The sequence below is a fragment of the Bufo bufo genome, chromosome 5 (genome assembly GCF_905171765.1).
Source record: "Bufo bufo chromosome 5, aBufBuf1.1, whole genome shotgun sequence".
NCBI classification, from domain to species: domain Eukaryota; kingdom Metazoa; phylum Chordata; class Amphibia; order Anura; family Bufonidae; genus Bufo; species Bufo bufo.
In genome coordinates this window covers 250,339,766-250,359,997 of record NC_053393.1, presented here as the reverse complement: position 1 = coordinate 250,359,997, position 20,232 = coordinate 250,339,766, and the positions used below count along the sequence as shown (strand labels likewise).

The 20,232-nt window shown below is 40.7% G+C and overlaps 1 protein-coding gene across 8 annotated transcripts in view; it reads left to right on the top strand.

The window, feature by feature from the left end:
* The window catches only part of IKZF1 (IKAROS family zinc finger 1), a 155,405-nt gene that overhangs the window by 23,771 nt on the left and 111,402 nt on the right, over positions 1–20,232 (top strand). For all 8 annotated transcript variants that reach the window (XM_040431838.1, XM_040431837.1, XM_040431836.1 and 5 more), the window contains exon 2: positions 8,538–8,591. In XM_040431838.1, the coding sequence (XP_040287772.1) occupies positions 8,538–8,591 (54 nt within the window). The remainder of the gene's footprint in view (positions 1–8,537; positions 8,592–20,232) is intronic.

Here is a 20,232-nt window from a genome sequence, read left to right as displayed (position 1 = left end):
ACAAATGGAAACCAAAATGCCAGTGTGTAAGTAGCCTTAGTTGAAGCACCTTTGGCAGCATTTACAGTCTCCAAGGATCTGGATTTGGGTACTTTCTGCCATTCTTCTCTGCAGATCCTATCTAGATCTGTCAGGTTGGATGTGGATTGTCGATGGACAGCCATGTTCAGTTCTCAGCAGAGATGTTCAATTAAAGTCAAGACTCTGGCTGGAGCACTCAATGATATTCAAAGTGCTGTCCCTATACTATTCTTGTGTTGTCCTTGCTGTGTGTGGGCCAATGTCTTGTTGGAAGGCAAATCTTTGGCCCAGTCTGAGGTTTAGAGCACTCAGGTTTTCATTAAGGGTATATCTGTGTTTGCTCCATTCAGCTTTCTCTCAACCCTTTCCAATCTCCCTGTCTCAGCCACTGAAAAACACCCCCTCAGCATGATGTTGCCATCTCTGTGCTTTACCATAGGGATAGTATTGGGCAGGTGATGAACATTGTATGGTTTCCTCTAGACATGACGTTTAAATTGAGGCCAAAGAGTTCATTTTTGGTTTCATCACACCAGAAAATCCTTTTTTTCCAGTCCAGGCAGGCTTTCATGTGGCTTTTACTGACGAGAAGTGGCTTCTTTGTGGCTCATCTGCCATAAAGTCCAGATTGGTGGAGTGCCACAGAGATAGTTGACCTACTGGAAGTTTCTCCCATCTACACAAAGGACCTTTGGATCTCAGCCAGAGTGACCATTGGGTTCTTGGTCACTTCTTTAACCAAGACCCTTCTCCAAATACTTAGTTTGGTAGTGTGGCCAGCTCTAGGAAGAGTGCTGGATGTTCCAAACTTTAAGAATTATGGAAACCCCAATGTTCTTGGGCTTTTGTACCCTTCCCAAGATCTGTGCCTCCACAGAATCCTGCCTTTGAGCTTCACAGACAGTTCTTTCCTCATCACGGCTTGGTTTTTCATATGTATTGTCATCTGTAAGACCCTATATAGACAGGGATGTTTATTACAAATCATGTCCAGTCACCTGAATATACCACAAGTAGACTCCAGTCAAGGTGCAGAAACATCTCAAAAATGATCAAGAGAAATGACAGGCCCCCCAGAGTTAAATTTCAGGTGTCACAGCAAAGGGTTTGAATACCTCTGTCCATGCAAAACTTTAGCTTTTCCTTTTTAATAAACTTTCAAAAGTTTCAAAAAAATTTTTTTCTCATTATGAGTGCAGAACTTGGTGGCTAGATTTTTACTCATGCTCCCACTGGTGGCCTGCCTAGTCTGTCCACACTTTACTGATTAGCAGATGCGGAAGTTAATACTTTGTTTGTGCCGAGCATAGAACCCTGATTCCCTGTATGTTAGTGAGTAGCAGACATATCTTTGTTGTTCGTCCTGGCCTGATGCCCCATGGATTTCCTGCTTGTCAAAGAAAAGTGCAATGCTGCCATTGCTTTTACTCCGGCACTGGAGATTGTGACTGGCAGTAGATGCCCTCCTCATTTCTCCTGATATCTGCCTACAAGTTACAGGGGACACAAGGTGTCTACAAGTTCCTCAGGTATCTGGTCCAGGATGTGATTGGTCAGTGCATGTGTCTCCAGTCCTCCGACACAAGCTGCCTGCTGCTATTAACACCAGAACCTCATCAAATTGTCTGTACTGTACACATTGACCTGCAGATTAGAGAGGAGAGATTGTGGCCACTGTGTTGCGTAGCGTATGGCATCAACTGCGTAGGGCAGTTTGTGTCCCTGACCATGTAATTGTGATGACTGACAAACAATGACTTTTACTACATAAATCTTACACTTGACCTTAAAAAATATATGGGATGGATATAAAGGGCACTACACTTATTGTCCACATTTGTGGTGTGCACATAAATACAGTCAATTGTTCTTTGTTATCATCTATTCCAAGCTGAGAAGAGGCTGAATGTAATGTTCAGTGATTAAGAAGGAAATGTTTGGCCTCTACCTTTCAACATGTGCAGTATTGCAGCTTCCCCACCCCAGTGCTTTATATTGTATTTAGAACCATCTAATATATAAAGCTGAGTGTATGTGTGTGTGTGTGTGTCTATGTATGTATGTCTGCTAAAGGAATCTGCACCATCGCATTTACAATCACGAAATTTGGCACATCAGGTGTCCAGGAAGGTTTTAGACCGGGTCTCAGCTCTCTAGCACGTACCGTTCCAGAGATATTCCCCAAAAATGCAAATATGTTACATCACATGACCTACATTAGCCAATAGAAGCCTGCAGGTCTTTCTCTTGATATCCCAACCTCATATCTCAACTGCCATACACACGGTCACATGTCCCTTATCAGCCAATAGAAGCTCGCAGGTCCTTAGTCTCCACATGCACACCGTTTTACTCCAGGTTTCCATAACAACCCAGCCATTTTTATTCATTGCTGCAGGTCAGCTTTAAAGGGGAAGGGTGCTGTGGATGACACTGTTAAGGGAGCGGAGTGCTATGGAGGTCACAGTTCAGGGGGCAGGTAGGGGTGGCCATTCAGGCCACCCTCAAAAGATGGACTTAAAAGCCCCGCCCTCAGGTCCCACTAAGCCACTCCCCCTCCCACTCCGCAGCATCAAAAAAATAAAGGTAAAAAATAAAAATCAACTTCTGTCAGCTGCAGGGGTGGGAGAGAGGGTGACAGTGCTGCTGTCTGAGAGTGAGCTGTTCAAAAGAACATCCCTGTGTCCATCCAGGCCCTGCACCGGACAGAGGACAGGGAGTCTGAAAGCCGGACTGTCCGGCCTAAAACCGGACGTCTGGACATCCTAGAGGCAGGCTGCTGTGGAGGTCACAGTTAAGGGGACGGTCTGCTATGGAGGTCAGTATTAAGGGGCAGATTGCTGTAGAGGCCACTGTTGAGGGGATGGAGTGGAAATCACAATATGCCGCATGCGTTTTATGTACATTATATATACTGATGCTTCACATTATGAATATGACTGATAGTGTGGTGCAGGCTGCTAAATTACTTATGTTTCATGCTTGGAGATCTTCATGGGGTCTAGACCAGATGTAGAAAAAAGGGAAAGAGACTGTCAGGTTTCTGCATGTAGATTTGGAAGCCAAACTTAGGAGTGGATCATAAAAAAGAGAGAATACAGGACAGATACAACCTCTCATTTTTTGAATTCACTCCTGTTTTTGACTTCCAAAACTGCATGCAGAAACATGGCCATGTGGCAGCATCCTGACTCCTATCAGAGAAGATGTCACCTATGACCACTAGATGTAATTGTTTGTGTTGGAGGAGTAGTTTAACCAGTTCCCAACTACCCATAGACTATAAACGTTTGGTGTTTGGGATGTATCTCTGATTGGATGTTTTAAAACATCCGTTCAGAGATGTCAGCTGCACTTCAGGGGTGCACTCACATGTGACGGATTTTTCCACCAGAAAATCCACAGCTGCAGATTTTTACAACGTTGCCGATTTTTTGGTTTGAATTATGGTACTGTATTGATTTTGTTGCATATTACCTGCATGAGAATACACTCAATTCAATGGAAAAATGATTCTTTAGTGGAAAATGCTGCTGAAAAATCTGGAAAAATCCACACATTCAGTATACTGTAATTGTGCGACCACTGGAGGTAGCCCAACGAGTGCTGTGTATAATGCAGTGTAATGCTATTTCCTAGGTCCAGTCCAGGTGATCATATGACCGCCAGGGACCAGGAGTCTGCATGTATAGTGCTTTACAACTTCTTTAGCGGCTTTATTCTCCCTGTGAGGCTACTTTCACACTAGCGTTTTAATTCCGCTATTGAGATCCATCATAGGATCTCAATAGCGGAAGAAAACGCTTCAGTTTTGTCCCCATTCATTGTCAGTGGGGACAAAACTGAACTGAATGAAACATTCCATTTGGTTTCGTCCCCATCGTGGACAGAATAACACTGCACGCAGCGTTTTTCTGTCCGCGATGTGCGGAGCAAGGCGGATCTGTCCTGACACACGATGTAAGTCAATGGGGATGGATAAGTTTTTTCTGACACAATAGAAAACGGATCCGTCCCCCATTGACTTTCAATGATGTTCATGACTGATCCATCTTTGCTATATAATACATAATACAATCGGATCTGTTCATGACGGATGCATGCGGTTGGACAGTCGTGGCCAAAAGTTTTGAGAATGACACAAATATTAGTTTTCACAAAGTTTGCTGCTAAACTGCTTTTAGATCTTTTTTTTCAGTTGTTTCTGTGATGTAGTGAAATATAATTACACGCACTTCATATGTTTCAAAGGCTTTTATCGACAATTACATGACATTTATGCAAAGAGTCAGTATTTGCAGTGTTGGCCCTTCTTTTTCAGGACCTCTGCAATTCGACTGGGCATGCTCTCAATCAACTTCTGGGCCAATTCCTGACTGATAGCAACCCATTCTTTCATAATCACTTCTTGGAGTTTGTCAGAATTAGTGGGTTTTTGTTTGTCCACCCGCCTCTTGAGGATTGACCACAAGTTCTCAATGGGATTAAGATCTGGGGAGTTTCCAGGCCATGGACCCAAAATGTCAACGTTTTGGTCCCCGAGCCACTTAGTTATCACTTTTGCCTTATGGCACGGTGCTCCATCGTGCTGGAAAATGCATTGTTCTTCACCAAACTGTTGTTAGATTGTTGGAAGAAGTTGCTGTTGGAGGGTGTTTTGGTACCATTCTTTATTCATTGCTGTGTTTTTGGGCAAAATTGTGAGTGAGCCACACTCCATTGGATGAGAAGCAACCCCACACATGAATGGTCTCAGGATGCTTTACTATTGGCATGACACAGGACTGATGGTAGCGCTCACCTTTTCTTCTCCGGACAAGCCTTTTTCCAGATGCCCCAAACAATCGGAAAGAGGCTTCATCGGAGAATATGACTTTGCCCCAGTCCTCAGCAGTCCATTCACCATACTTTCTGCAGAAGATCAATCTGTCCCTGATGTTTTTTTTGGAGAGAAGTGGCTTCTTGACACCAGGCCATCTTCCAAAAGTCTTCGCCTCACTGTGCGTGCAGATGCGCTCACACCTGCCTGCTGCCATTCCTGAGCAAGCTCTGCACTGGTGGCACTCCGATCCCGCAGCGGAATCCTCTTTTAGGAGACGATCCTGGCTCTTGCTGGACTTTCTTGGATGCCCTGAAGCCTTCTTAACAAGAATTGAACCTCTTTCCTTGAAGTTCTTGATGATCCTATAAATTGTTGATTGAGGTGCAATCTTAGTAGCCACAATATCCTTGCCTGTGAAGCCTTTTTTTATGCCACGCAATGATGGCTGCACGCGTTTCTTTGCAGGTCACCATGGTTAACAATGGAAGAACAATGATTTCAAGCATCACCCTCCTTTTAACATGTCAAGTCTGCCATTTTAACCCAATCAGCCTGACATAATGATCTCCAGCCTTGTGCTCGTCAACATTCTCACATGAGTTAACAAGACGATTACTGAAATGATCTCAGCAGGTCCTTTAATGACAGCAATGAAATGCAGTGGAAAGTTTTTTTTGGAATTAAGTTAATTTTCATGGCAAAGAAGGACTATGCAATTCATCAGATCACTCTTCATAACATTCTGGAGTATATGCAAATTGCTATTATAAAAACTTAAGAAGCAACTTTTCCAATTTCCAATATTTATGTAATTCTCAAAACTTTTGGCCATGACTGTATTATTCTAACAGAAGCGTTTTTGCAGATCCATGACAGATCTGCAAAAAATACTAGTGTGAAAGTAGTCTAACTGGGGCTACTATGTTAGCACCGCTTACAGGAGAAATCAGCAATAAAAATATAATACTGGTTAATGTCCCCCAAAGGTCTACTATCACCTTATGGGGGGCAAAAAGTGTAAAAAAGAAAAAAAAGTTTCAGGTATAAAAAAACTAAAACAAACACTTTCCCCTCATCAAGCCATTTATTGTAAATTATTATTGTAAAAACTAAAAACTAGACATATTAGGATATTAGGTATCGCCACGTCCATAATGACAAGTTCTATAAAAATATCACATTATCTAACCCCTCAGGTGAATGCTATAAAAAAAATTAAAATTTAAAACTATGCCAGAACAGCATTTAATTTGTCACTTCGACTCCCAAAAACATAATCTAAAGCGACTGAAAAGACGAATGTACATCAGAATGACACTAATGAAAACGTAAACTCTTCCTGCAGAAAAAAGAAATCCTCACACACTATTGCCAAAAATATGGCTTTCAGAAAATGGCGATACAAAAACAATTTAAAAGAATATGCTTTTATTATATAAAAGTAGCATAACAAAAAAACAACTATATAAAATTGGTATCTCTGTAATCGTACGGACAGCAGAAAAACATTTACATGTCATTTTTCTTGCACAGTGTACACCACAATACCATACCCAAAAAGCAATTGCAGAGTTGGGGGTTTGTGTAGAAAGGTAAGATGACATATGAATTAGTTTATTTGCAGAGAATTTTGAATACCTATTGGTGTTAACTTTTGTTAATGATCTTTGTACTGTAAATTTGTAAGCTTATTTTACCTGTGCAGTTTGTATGAAAGGGGATTTTGTCAGAAGTTTTGACCATGCAAAACTGTTGACAGCACTAGCTAGAGGCTGAGAGCAGTACAATCATACCTTTTGTGGTGCTTTTAGCAACACTAGGAATGTGAATAACATCTTTTATTCTGCCAGTGCAATTATTCTGTTCCTGCAAGTGCAATGATTCACAGCTTCACTATGACATGCTCTCTGCACTGAGCTGCTTCACAGAAACCGCTGTGCTCTGAGAAACAGCTGTAGCATCCAACCAGGAGACCAATACAGCTGTCGATTAGACGGTGAAGGCTGTGAAGTGCAGAGTGCTCTTAAGGAGCAAAATCTGGCAGAATAAAAGTTCATGTTCACTCTACACATGATAAAAAAATCCACAAAAGAAATGTGCTCTCCTACATTCTATGTCATGAGGCAGTTTAGCATTATTCCAATTCTTGTCACAAACTCTTGTTCATTTGTCTTATAAAGAGGCCTGGACCCTACATCAGGACCCCTTTTCATAGCCAGTCCATAGGCCTGCAGTGGTAACAGCAGGGAAAAGCATACCAAGAAGATTGCCGGCTGGCTTCATCATAAAAAGGCATTGTCATGATAAGTCAACCCCATTAGGTGTACACCCGCATGGAGAAAGTGGTAGTGTTCTCTATATTTAAAAAAACTGATTGCAAACTGATATTTTTCCTATCATGTTAGACAAATAAAAATATTATATTCTATTACTTTCCAATTGTTTTCAAATTGACTGATAGTTTATCTATCTAGCCCATTTGAAAGGTATACTAATAATGTACTAAGACTTTAAATACAAATTTTGCTAAAAGGGTACAGATAGCAGCCAAAAGACAAGACCAAAAACAGTGCATTGCTGTAATTACACATAGACGATTCTACTAGAAGCACAAGCATAAAAGGTGAATTATGTTTATGTATAAATAACAAATGGTGTAAATGTAGAGAGCAGAAAAGAAAGAGATAGTAAGGAGAAATAAGTGAAGAGAAAGAGATGAAACTTGCTGCTTTGTTCAAAAATTCTCTTAAATATTGGAATAAGTTGTTTGGGCATCTAGCTCCATCCACTTCTCTGTGTAGCCACCAGATGTGCACTCAAGACATCAGAGAATAACACCACCAAGGTCCTTAGCGCCAACCAAACTTTTTACTTGCTTTCTACCCAACTACCCTTAAGTCTACATTTCCCTTGTGTTTCCTACTACTTGCAGTTCAAGTCTTGAGAACATTACGTGTTGCAACAGAGGGGCAAGTGTTTCCTACTATTTGTTCCAAAGCTGTGGAGCCATCTGTTAAGTTAAACAGGAAGGTCTGGTTTGTCTCTCTCTCCCGGGCTTGTTTTGCTATTTTGGGAGATTTACTTCTCCCTAAGTAGAAGAAGGACAGTATGGTCTGATTATGGGACTCCTTATATGTTGAAGACAAGAGCTTCTGTTTTACCCATCTGCTACTGTTTGAGGTGTATTCATTATTAATAGAGGCAGCGACAGTTCCTGCTCAGATATGCAGCCTTGCCTGGGCAAATGAGACATTCTTCAGCAAATTGCTTTCGTTTTTGATTGCTGATTGTACGCGTGTCACCAAGCTGACTCAAGGTTCATCGATGCATGCTCAGTAAATTAAAAGGAACATAAGTATGGATCAGCCGAGAGAATGAATTCTGTGCCTACAATGACCCAAGGCCATTTAATTTTCTGCTTAATTTTGTTGCAGTCAGTTTGCATTTTGGGTTATTATGCAGTAGGAAATTAACAATAAATAACAAATTTGGTCCTCCTGTGTTACTAATGATATTTCTTTATACGTCTTTGTAATTCTATTTTTCATCTGAAAGGTTCAAGGTCTGTTCCTGTCTGATACCCAGGCAGGTATAGACGGAAACAAGAGTAAAGGAAGACTATTTTAATAATAATAGATTTTAGTGTATAGTCCATTTAAATAAATATTAACAGTCTTTAAAATTTAATTTACAGATAATCAGAGAAACATGGAAACAGATGAGGCACAGGATATGACCCAAATGTCAGGTGAGGTCAATTTAAAATTATGAGGAGACATTCAAACTGAACAGCATGAATCATATAAGATGTTTGATGTTGTACTGATAATAGGGAGATTTTATTCAGCAAAAGAATCTATCGGTTTGCCTCATACATCCATGGGATGACCCATAAACCACAGTTTCCTATAGGTATTTCAGTTTTTCACCCCATATAAAGTTTTTATTTTATAAAAGAACATTAGGACAAGTTTAAAGTTTGCATGAACACTAAAATATCTTGAGCAATGCATTGTCAATAGACAGGACAGATAGATTGAATTGATTGGAGTACTTGAAGGCATGTTTGGTGAAAACATTCCTTCAGAGGAATTTAAAGGGGTTGGCCACTGTTCCAGAGGATTTTTGATACTTGTACTTTTTACATGTCTGGGTCCCAGAAGCATTCCACTCTACACATGCATTATATAAGACTTACTATTTATATTCAGTAAGCTTCCGGTTCCTCCACGCTTATTAGGATCTGCTGTGCTTCTGTGGGCAAGTTCAGCACAATGACGACATCTTCCCTATGACATCATGGTGTGTGCTCCCAACAGCCAAGAAGAGGGCAATGGACTGTGTATAATTGTAAAAGGTAATCGCTTTCTAGTGCACATGTCCCTGAGTGGGACCTCTAGGGAGATGCGCTGGAAAGTATTGCATAGCATAGGAGACAGAGCGGACTGGACTTGATATTGCTGTTTCACCAATAAGTGGGTCAGGTGCATGCGCATTAGCACAAGGATATCTGGAATGAGATCTGGGAGGCTTTGTCACACATCGCACACATCTCCACATCATGTGGACAGATCAGGATTGCTGCTGGAGAAGTTGGGAATGCAGCGGAACACACAGTAGTTGTAATTGTACGTTTTATAGGATTTTTGTATAGTGCTAACTCCATATGCCTTTATATATGTATTACCAACTGTAATATATGATAATGGAAATTTTATGGCTTGGGGCTACTGTGAGCAGGGTAGCTCGCCATCATACAATTAGCTCTGAATCCTTCATAGTACAAGAGGGCACCTTAAAACATTGTGAGGCAATCTGTCGGGTGATTAGAGCCCAGACAGAAGTGGATTTTGCACCAACAAATTTCTGAAAAAGAAATGGAAAATAATGGCCAGGTAAAAACCTGTATCTAAATGCCATTGAGAGGTTTTGGAAATCTTTGAGACAGGCTATGCATTCTCAATTTAATTGATTTTAATACTGTCCTATCCTGAGGAGAGGCCATCAATATCTTATCATCAGCGGTCCGACAACCCGCACCTCTGCTGATCAGCTGTTTCAGAGTAGCTCCAGTGCTGGCAGTTGGCACTAGAACTACATTGTTTCGTGGATGGAGCTGATAGCTGCAATGCTACTCCAATTTGCTTCAATGGAATGTGGAAGGTATCCAGATAACTACCAATATTTTTCATTCGGCATACATTTTCCTGGTTTACGTCTCTATAGTCATCTACATTTTTCAGTAAAGCACAAAATGCTGCAATAATTATGAAAACTTTCAAGCAAGTAGTTGCATATTTGTGCATCAAACAAATAATTATTTGTTTTAAAAAAATTCTTTTAACATAGTTGGCAAAGTAATAAATAATAATATAACTTTCTTGAATTTTGCCCCAACATGGCTAAATGAAGCTGTGTATTTTCCAAGATGTACTTTTTATTAATGGCATTTTGGGGCAAGTATACCTAAGTATTTAGGGGGAGATTTATCAAAAGTGGTTCAAATTAAAACTGGTTTACTTGCCCATAGACCACAATCAGATTGATTCGTTCATTTTTCAAAGGAGCTCTGAAAAATGAAAGCCAGTTTTCCTTTGTACCACTTTTGATAAATCTCCTAGTTTTTATCACTAATCTGCTTAACTTTTATAAGATCAACTTCAAAAGGCCCTTTTACACAGGCAGATTATTGGAAATGAGCGTTCGTATGTCCTGTGTAAACATGGATCTACTGCCCAGAACCAATGGGGAAGAGTTATCAAAACTAATGTACGGAAAACTGGCTTAGTTGTCCATAGCAACCAATCAGATTCCACTTTTCATTTTTTCAAAGTTTGAAGGCTATGTACAACTTTCTGTGGCAACTTTTTTATGATTGCATTATACTCATTTTGGGCTAAAATCATTTTTTCAGTTGGTCTTTATTAAAAATATTGAGTCATTCTGTCACAAAGGTTTATTTTCACTTTGTGCTGGTCATCTAATAACCCTTATCTCTTATTTACTAAGAGGTCATAAACACTTATTAGTAAGATAAGAATTGAGCAACAATGAGTGTTTATAAGGTCAGAGCCATCAGTTGAGCTGCCTGATAGAAAAGAGTGAAAATTCATATCCTGCTCCTAGATAAAGTCCTGGCTGCACAAAGACAGTGGTTGATGTTTAGCTCAAAATTAATTCAATGCAATAATAAAAAAGTGCGCCAAAGGTGTACATAGCCTTTAACTAACCCGCCTTTCCCAATTTTGCTAAAATATATAAACAATAAAAAATATATAAACAATAAAAAATAAATAAACATATCAGGTATCGCCATGTTCTAAAATGTCTGAACTATTAAAACATTTTTTTTTAATTTCTGAACGCTGTAACAGAAAAGCCAATAAAAACAAGCAAATCACCATTATTTAGTCACCTTGTACCCCCAAAAAGTTGAATAAGGGCTCATACACATGACCGTATGTATTTTGCAGTCCGCAAAAAACGTATCCACAAAAAAAAACGGATGACATCTGTGTGCATTTCATATTTTGCGGAACGGAACAGCTGGCCCCTAATAGAACAGTCTTATCCTTGTCCGTAATGTGGACAATAATAGGAGATGTTCTAATGTTCTATTTTTTGGCGGAACGGAAATACGGACATATGGAAATGGAATGCACACGGGAGTAAATTCCTTTTTTTTTGCGGACCCATTGAAATGAATGGTTCCGCATATGGTCTGCAAAAAAAATGGATTGGACACGGAAAGAAAATGCATTCGTGTGAACATGCCCTAACAGTGATCAAAAATTTGTACAGGGAGTGCAGAATTATTAGGCAATGAGTATTTTGACCACATCATCCTCTTTATGCATGTTGTCTTACTTCAAGCTGTATAGGCTCGAAAGCCTACTACCAATTAAGCATATTAGGTGATGTGCATCTCTGTAATGAGAAGGGGTGTGGTCTAATGACATCAACACCCTATATTAGGTGTGCATAATTATTAGGCAACTTCCTTTCCTTTGGCAAAATGGGTCAAAAGAAGGACTTGACAGGCTCAGAAAAGTCAAAAATAGTGAGATATCTTGCAGAGGGATGCAGCACTCTTAAAATTGCAAAGCTTCTGAAGCGTGATCATCGAACAATCAAGCGTTTCATTCAAAATAGTCAACAGGGTCGCAAGAAGCGTGTGGAAAAACCAAGGCGCAAAATAACTGCCCATGAACTGAGAAAAGTCAAGCGTGCAGCTGCCAAGATGCCACTTGCCACCAGTTTGGCCATATTTCAGAGCTGCAACATCACTGGAGTGCCCAAAAGCACAAGGTGTGCAATACTCAGAGACATGGCCAAGGTAAGAAAGGCTGAAAGACGACCACCACTGAACAAGACACACAAGCTGAAACGTCAAGACTGGGCCAAGAAATTACTCAAGACTGATTTTTCTAAGGTTTTATGGACTGATGAAATGAGAGTGAGTCTTGATGGGCCAGATGGATGGGCCCGTGGCTGGATTGGTAAAGGGCAGAGAGCTCCAGTCCGACTCAGACGCCAGCAAGGTGGAGGTGGAGTACTGGTTTGGGCTGGTGTCATCAAAGATGAGCTTGTGGGGCCTTTTCGGGTTGAGGATGAAGTCAAGCTCAACTCCCAGTCCTACTGCCAGTTTCTGGAAGACACCTTCTTCAAGCAGTGGTACAGGAAGAAGTCTGCATCCTTCAAGAAAAACATGATTTTCATGCAGGACAATGCTCCATCACACGCGTCCAAGTACTCCACAGCGTGGCTGGCAAGAAAGGGTATAAAAGAAGAAATTCTAATGACATGGCCTCCTTGTTCACCTGATCTGAACCCCATTGAGAACCTGTGGTCCATCATCAAATGTGAGATTTACAAGGAGGGAAAACAGTACACCTCTCTGAACAGTGTCTGGGGGGCTGTGGTTGCTGCTGCACACAATGTTGATGGTGAACAGATCAAAACACTGACAGAATCCATGGATGGCAGGCTTTTGAGTGTCCTTGCAAAGAAAGGTGGCTATATTGGTCACTGATTTGTTTTTGTTTTGTTTTTGAATGTCAGAAATTTATATTTGTGAATGTTGAGATGTTATATTGGTTTCACTGGTAAAAATAAATAATTGAAATGGGTATATATTTGTTTTTTGTTAAGTTGCCTAATAATTATGCACAGTAATAGTCACCTGCACACACAGATATCCCCCTAAAATAGCTAAAACTAAAAACAAACTAAAAACTACTTCCAAAAATATTCAGCTTTGATATTAATGAGTTTTTTGGGTTCATTGAGAACATGGTTGTTGTTCAATAATAAAATTAATCCTCAAAAATACAACTTGCCTAATAATTCTGCACTCCCTGTATGTACCAATTAAAACTACAGTTTGTCCTACAAACGAAACCCCTCATACAGCTCAGTACACAGAAATGTAAAAAAAGTTATGGCGATGCAACCTTTTTTTTCAAAGGTTATTTTTTTTTAAAGTAATAAAACAAAATAAAAACTATACAAGTTTGGTATCAATGTCATCATATTCAGATGCATAATAAGGACATCATGTCATTTTTAGCACACGAACGCTGTAATGTAAAAATCTAAAAAACCATGGCGGAATTTATTTTTATTTTTTTTCAATTTTAAACCACAATTTTTTATTTTCAAATTTTCCAACACAAGACATGGTGAATTAAATGATGCCATTAAAAAAATAATGACGTTATGGCTATTGGAATGTGAGAAGGAAAAATCAAAAATGCAAAAATGAAAATAGTTTAGGTCCTTAAAGGGAACCTGTCACCTCTACTATGCTACCCTCACTGAGCTTTTCTAAATGTTCATTGTGTTACCCTAAACATATAATTTACACTTTTAATTTCATTTGCAGACGAATTCAATAAGTATTATGCATTTTTGTACTTCCCGCCTTTTATGCAAATTAACATAAGAGTCATATCTTACTTGTGTGACCAGAGAAGAGTCATATTTTCAAGCTCTGACACATCTCAGGTTAATTTGCATATGTATCAAATCGTTTTTTTTACACAATAAAAGCACACAGAGCTATGGGGACTGGGTATTGCGGATGTGCTAGCGGCCATCTAGCAACCCATGTCCTCAGCTCTATACCCAAAATCCACGAGCAAGTTTTCCGCGCGGGTGCAATGCGTAATGTGAACGCATAGCACCCGCACTGAATCCTGACCCATTCATTTCAATGGGTCTGTGTACATGAGCGTTTTTCTATATTCTGCCGTTTTTCACGCAGCCCTGGCCCCATAGAAGTGAATGGGGCTTCAGTGAAAAACGCATTGCATCCTGAAGCAAGTGCGGATGCGATGCGTTTTTCACTGATGGTTGCTAGGAGATGTTGTTTGTAAAACTTCAGTTTTTTATCACGTGTGATTTGCGCGTGAAAAACGCATCAAAACGCATTGCACTCGTGCGGAAAAAAATGAACTGAACACAATTGCAGACAAAACTGACTGAACTTGCTTGCAAAATGGTGCGAGTTTCATTGAACGCATCCGGAGCCAATCCATCACTCTCGTATGAAAGAGGCCTTAGGGGGACTTTTTTTTTATTATTGCATTGTACTTACTTTGAGCTAAAAATAATTTTTCCAATTGGTCTTAGGTTAGGGGCAGCACTGAAATATGTGGAGGGGATGGATTTTTCCTCTCTTTGTGGTTATTTACTTCTCATTCATTACATCTGTTCACATATAAGGCCGACACAGCTTTATTATATCAAAGGGGTTGTGCAGTGCTTCAATATTGATGACCAATGCTCAGGATAGGTCATCAATATCAGATTGGCGGGGGTCTGATTCCCGCTGATCAGTGGTTAAAGCAGCTGCTTCCGCTTTAAAATTACCTGTGTGTCATCTCCTTTGTATAGGTGGTACAGTGTAATTACAAAACAATCAGTTAAATGGAACTAGCATTTGTAATTACACTGCACCACTGCTGCAAAGGAGATGATGTGCTTATAGGTTTAAAGAAGAAGTAGCACTCGTACGAGCACCACTGCCCCTTCAAACAGCCGACTCCCAGGAGTCGGACCCCCACCAATCTGATATTGATAAGCTATCCTGAGGATAAGGCATCAATATTAAGCCACTGAACAACCCCTGTAAGAACAATAGGAAAAAAATATTTTAACCCCTTCCTGAGATCCGTCGTACATGTACGGTCTTTAAAGATGATCACCGCTCTGGAGCAGAGTGAGCGCCATAGCTTTTTGATACAGCAGGCACCCGCGGCTAATGTCCGCGATTGGAGTTAATGCCTACTGTCACTCAAATGTGACCACAGCATCTGAGAATGTTAAAAACTGGAAGCATGCACTCCTGTTTCAGGCGCGCTTTCCTGGAGACTGGGGAAAGAGCCCTGTTCAAATGAGCCGGAGGCTGTACTAGGCTTCGAAGCTGATTATTATTGTATCCCAGATCAGGATACTAGATGGAAGCAGCGAACTGTGATTTTGTGATTTCGATACAGAATAATGGAGCAATTTCCATTATTATATGTATAAGTTGCAATCTGATGATTGCAAGTTGTGGTCCACTTGGGGACCTAACAAAAAGTAAAAAAGTTTTGTAGAATATAAAAAAATATAAAAATGCAAATCACCCCTCTTTCCCCAAAATAAAAATAAATAAGCAATAAAAAAATAACAGCGTGGGCATCACTGCATGCGAAAACGCCCAAAATATTTTAAAAAGTTAGCCCATATGGTGAATGGCGTAAAAATAAAAATAAATTGCCAATTCACCATTTTTTCCCTCACTTTATCTCCCCAAAAAATCTAATAAAAAGTGATCAAAAAGTTGTATACACACCAAAATGTTATTGTCAAAAACTACAGATCGTCCCGCAAAAAATTAGCCCTCACACATCTCTGTAGGCATAAGTATAGATAAGATATGGGGTCGGAATATAAAATAAAATATTTTTTTCCAAAGTTGTTCTTTTTTTTTTTTTTGTATTAAAATGCAAGAAAAATGATACATATGTGATATGTATGACACCGGATTCATACTGTCCTGGAGAATAAGGAGCACAAGTCAGTTTTAATGCATAGTGCACGCCGTAAAAAAAAAGAAAAATACGTAAACCTGTGGTGGAATTGTGTTTTTTTTTTTTTTTTTCAATTCAATCCCATTTGGAATCTTTTTTTCCCACTACATCCTATGTAATATTAAATGGAGGCATAGAAAGTACAACTTGTTCCACAAAAAACAAGCCCTCATATGACTATGTGCAGTGAAAAATGTAAAAGTTATGGCTCTGGGAAGGCAGGGAGCAAAAAAATTAAATGAAAAATTGACACGTTTTAAGTGCAAAACTAAAAATATTATCAAAACATTGGTGCTAAATAATACACCAAGTTAAGCCATATACCCAAACTATACCCTCTTTTTACCTGCGTAAACTTCACCGGTATTTTCTGGCAGCCCTAGCTGGAGACAAAGGAGCAATTTAACGCTTTCCCGACCAGTGCCTTAATAGTACGGTGCTGGCAGGGTCCTTAAAGATGGTGCCCGCTACTGAGCGGAGTGGGTGCCATAGCCGCGGGTGGCCTGCTGTTTCTTATAGCAGACACCCGCGGCTAATGTCCGAAACCGGTAGTAATGGCGATCGCGGACATTTAACCCCTCAGATGCAGTGGTCAATCCTGACTACGGCATCTGAGCGCGCAAAACACTGAAAGCGCTCGCTTCCGGTGATGCTCCGCATCCCCCGTGCGGCGATCGGAGGAGCCAGAGATTGTGTGTAGCAGCCCCTGTCTTTGTGAATGACAGGAGGCTTCTGCATACTATTTCCTATAGACCCCTTGCCTGTAATAGGGCTCCATAGGAAACTAGTAATTTTCTCATAGACTCCAATGCTAGTGCATTGGGGTCTATGAGAATATAAATCTAATGGTTGCTTGTTATAGTTCCCTATGGGAACTATAAAAAAAAGTGTAAAAAAAAAAATTCAAATCACCCCCCTTTTCCCAAAATAAAAATAAAAGAACAAAATTTTTTTGAAAAATACACATCATGGGTGTTGCCATATGCAAAAATGCCCATAGTATAAAAATGCATTCCCCATACAGCCAAACGGAAAAAAGCGTCAAAATGGCAGATTCGCCGCTTTTGGTCGCTTTATTTTATAGAAACATAGAATATGTTGGCAGATAAGAACCATTTGGCCCATCTAGTCTGCCCAATATACTAAATACTATGGATAGCCCCTGGCCCTATCTTATATGAAGGATGGCCTTATGCCTATCCCATGCATGCTTAAACTCCTTCACTGTATCTGCAGCTACCACTTCTGCAGGAAGGCTATTCCATGCATCCACTATTCTCTCAGTAAAGTAATACTTCCTGATATTACATTTAAACCTTTGCCCCTCTAATTTAAAACTATGTCCTCTTGTAGCAGTTTTTCTTCTTTTAAATATCTTCTCCTCTTTTACCTTGTTGATTCCCTTTATGTATTTAAAAGTTTCTTATGTATTTAAAAGTTTCTATCATATCCCCTCTGTCTCGTCTTTCTTCCAAGCTATACATGTTAAGGTCCTTTAATCTTTCCTGGTAAGTTTTATGCTGCAATCCATGTACCAGTTTAGTAGCTCTTCTCTGAACTCTCTCCAAAGTATCAATATCCTTCTGGAGATATGGTCTCCAGTACTGAGCACAATACTCCAAATGAGGTCTCACTAGTGCTCTGTAGAGCGGCATGAGCTCCTCCCTCTTTCTACTGGTAATGCCTTTCCCTATACACCCAAGCATTCTGTTACCATTTCCTGCTGCTCTATGACATTGTCTGCCTACCTTTTAGTCTTCTGAAATAATGACCCATAAATCCCTTTCCTCAGATACTGAGGTTAGGACTGTATCACTGATTTTATATTCTGCTCTTGGGTTTTTACACCCCAGGTACATTATCTTATCTATTATCTTAAATTTTAGTTGCCAAATTTTTGACCATTCCTCTAGTTTTCCTAAATCCTTTTCCAATTGGTGTATCCCTCCAGGAACATCAACCCTGTTACAAATCTTTGTGTCATCAGGAAAAAGACACACCTTACCATCGAGGCCTTCTGCAATTTCACTGATAAAGATATTAAACAATATGGATCCCAGAACAGATCCCTGAGGTACCCCACTGGTAACAAGACAATGGTCTGAATATACTCCATTGACTACAACCCTCTGTTTCTGTCCCTTAGCCACTGCCTAATCCATTCAACAATATGGGAGTCCAAGCTCAAAGACTGCAATTTATTGATAAGCCTTCTATGTGGGACAGTATCAAAAGCCTTACTAAAGTCTAGATAAGTGATGTCTACTGCACCTCCGCCATCTATTATTTTAGTCACCCAATCAAAAAAAGCTATAAGATTAGTTTGACATGATCTCCCTGAAGTAAACCCATGCTGTCTTTCATCTTTCAATCCATGGGATTTTAAATGTTCCACAATCCTCTCCTTAAAGAGGACCTTTCACTAGAATAAAACATCTAAACTAACTATACAGACATGTAGAGCGGCGCCCAAGGATCTCCCTGCACTTACTGTTATACCTGGGCGCCGCTCCGTTTTCCCGTTATAGCCTCCGGTATCTTCATAGTTAGGCTCCACCCAGGGGAACCTCCAGGCGTCTCATTCTCCCATGCTGTAGCGCTGGCCAATCACAGCGCTCAGCTCATAGCCTGAGAGGCTTTTTTTTCTCTCAGGCTATGAGCTGAGCGCTGCGATTGGCCAGTGCTACAGCCTGGGAGAATGAGACGCCGGCAGGTTCCCCTGGGTGGAGCCTAACTATGAAGATACCGGAGCCTATACCGGGCGAACGGAGCGGCGCCCAGGTATAACAGTAAGTGCAGGGAGATCCCTGGGTGCCGCTCTCCATGTCTGTATAGTTAGTTTAGATGTTTTATTCTAGTGAAAGGTCCTCTTTAAGTATGGTTTCCATTAATTTCCCTACTATTGATGTCAGGCTTACTGGCCTATAGTTGCCTGATTCCTCCCTATTACCTTTCTTGTGAATGGGCAAAACATTTGCTAATTTCCAATCTTCTGGGACGACTTCTGTTACCAGTGATTGGTTAAATAAATCTGTTAATGGTTTTGCTAGTACACCGCTAAGCTCTTTTAATAGCTTTGGGTGTATCCCATCAGGCCCCTGTGACTTATTTGTATTAATTTTAGACAGCTGACTTAGAACATCATCCTCTGTAAAGACACATGCATCAAAAGATTCATTAGTCTTCCTTCCTAACTGAGGTCCTTTTCCTTCATTTTCCTTTGTAAAAACTGAACAGAAGTATTCATTAAGGCAGTCAGCTAGTTCTTTATCTTCTTCCATATACCGTATTTTTTTTCGCCCTATAAGACGCACTTCCCCCCTCCCCCCAAAAGTGGGAGATAAATGGCAGTGCGTCTTGTGGGGCGAATGCTGCTGTTTTTACACTGATACACCGCCGACCGCATGCTGCACAGCGCGGCCGGCGTGTTTATCAGTGTGCATCAGTGGGGAGAGAGGAGGGGCTGGGGGCCGGCCTCTAACTTTGTAATGGCAGCGGGGCCTCAGTCACTGTATTCTATTGCACCGGGCCCTGCTCACTGTACTAATCGTATCTACTGTAACTGCAGACTATAGATATGTTCGATCCAGCACTGAGCAGCCTATACTTACGATCATAGCAAGCTGGAGGCAGGAGGCTGGGCGGGCGGACGGGCGGGCACTGGCAGCATAACTTCCTACGTCATGTGCCTGCTCCGCCCACTTTATGAATGAAGCAGCGCAGGTACATGATGTAGTGAGTTACGCTGCCAGTGCCCACCCGCCCGCCCAGCCTCCTGCCTCCAGCCTGCTATGATCGTAAGTACAGGCTGCTCAGTGCTGGATCGAACATATCTATAGTTAAACATTGCCTGCCTGCAGTTACAGTAGATACGATTAGTACAGTGAGCGGAGCCCGGTGCAATAGAATACAATGACTGCACTGGGCCCCGCTGCCATTTAAAAACTAGTGTAGATGCCAGCCCCCACCCCCTGTATTGGGGGTTATTCATAGTGGCTGACACTGTTATGGGGGGATCTGTGGATGTCAAATAGCATAAGATGCTATTTATCTGTCACCCACAGATCCCCCCCATAGCAGTGTCATGCCATCCACAGATGCCCCCATAACAGTGTCAGCCACAGACCCCCATAACAGTGTCAGCCACAGACCCCCATAACAGTGCCATCCACAGACCCCCATAATAGTGTCATTCACAGGCTACCATTAGTTAAAAGCCCACCAAAAGCACACCTTTTGGTGACAATTTTTTTTCTTCTTATTTTCCTCCTCAAAATCCTAGGTGCGTCTTATGGGCCGGTGCGTCTTATA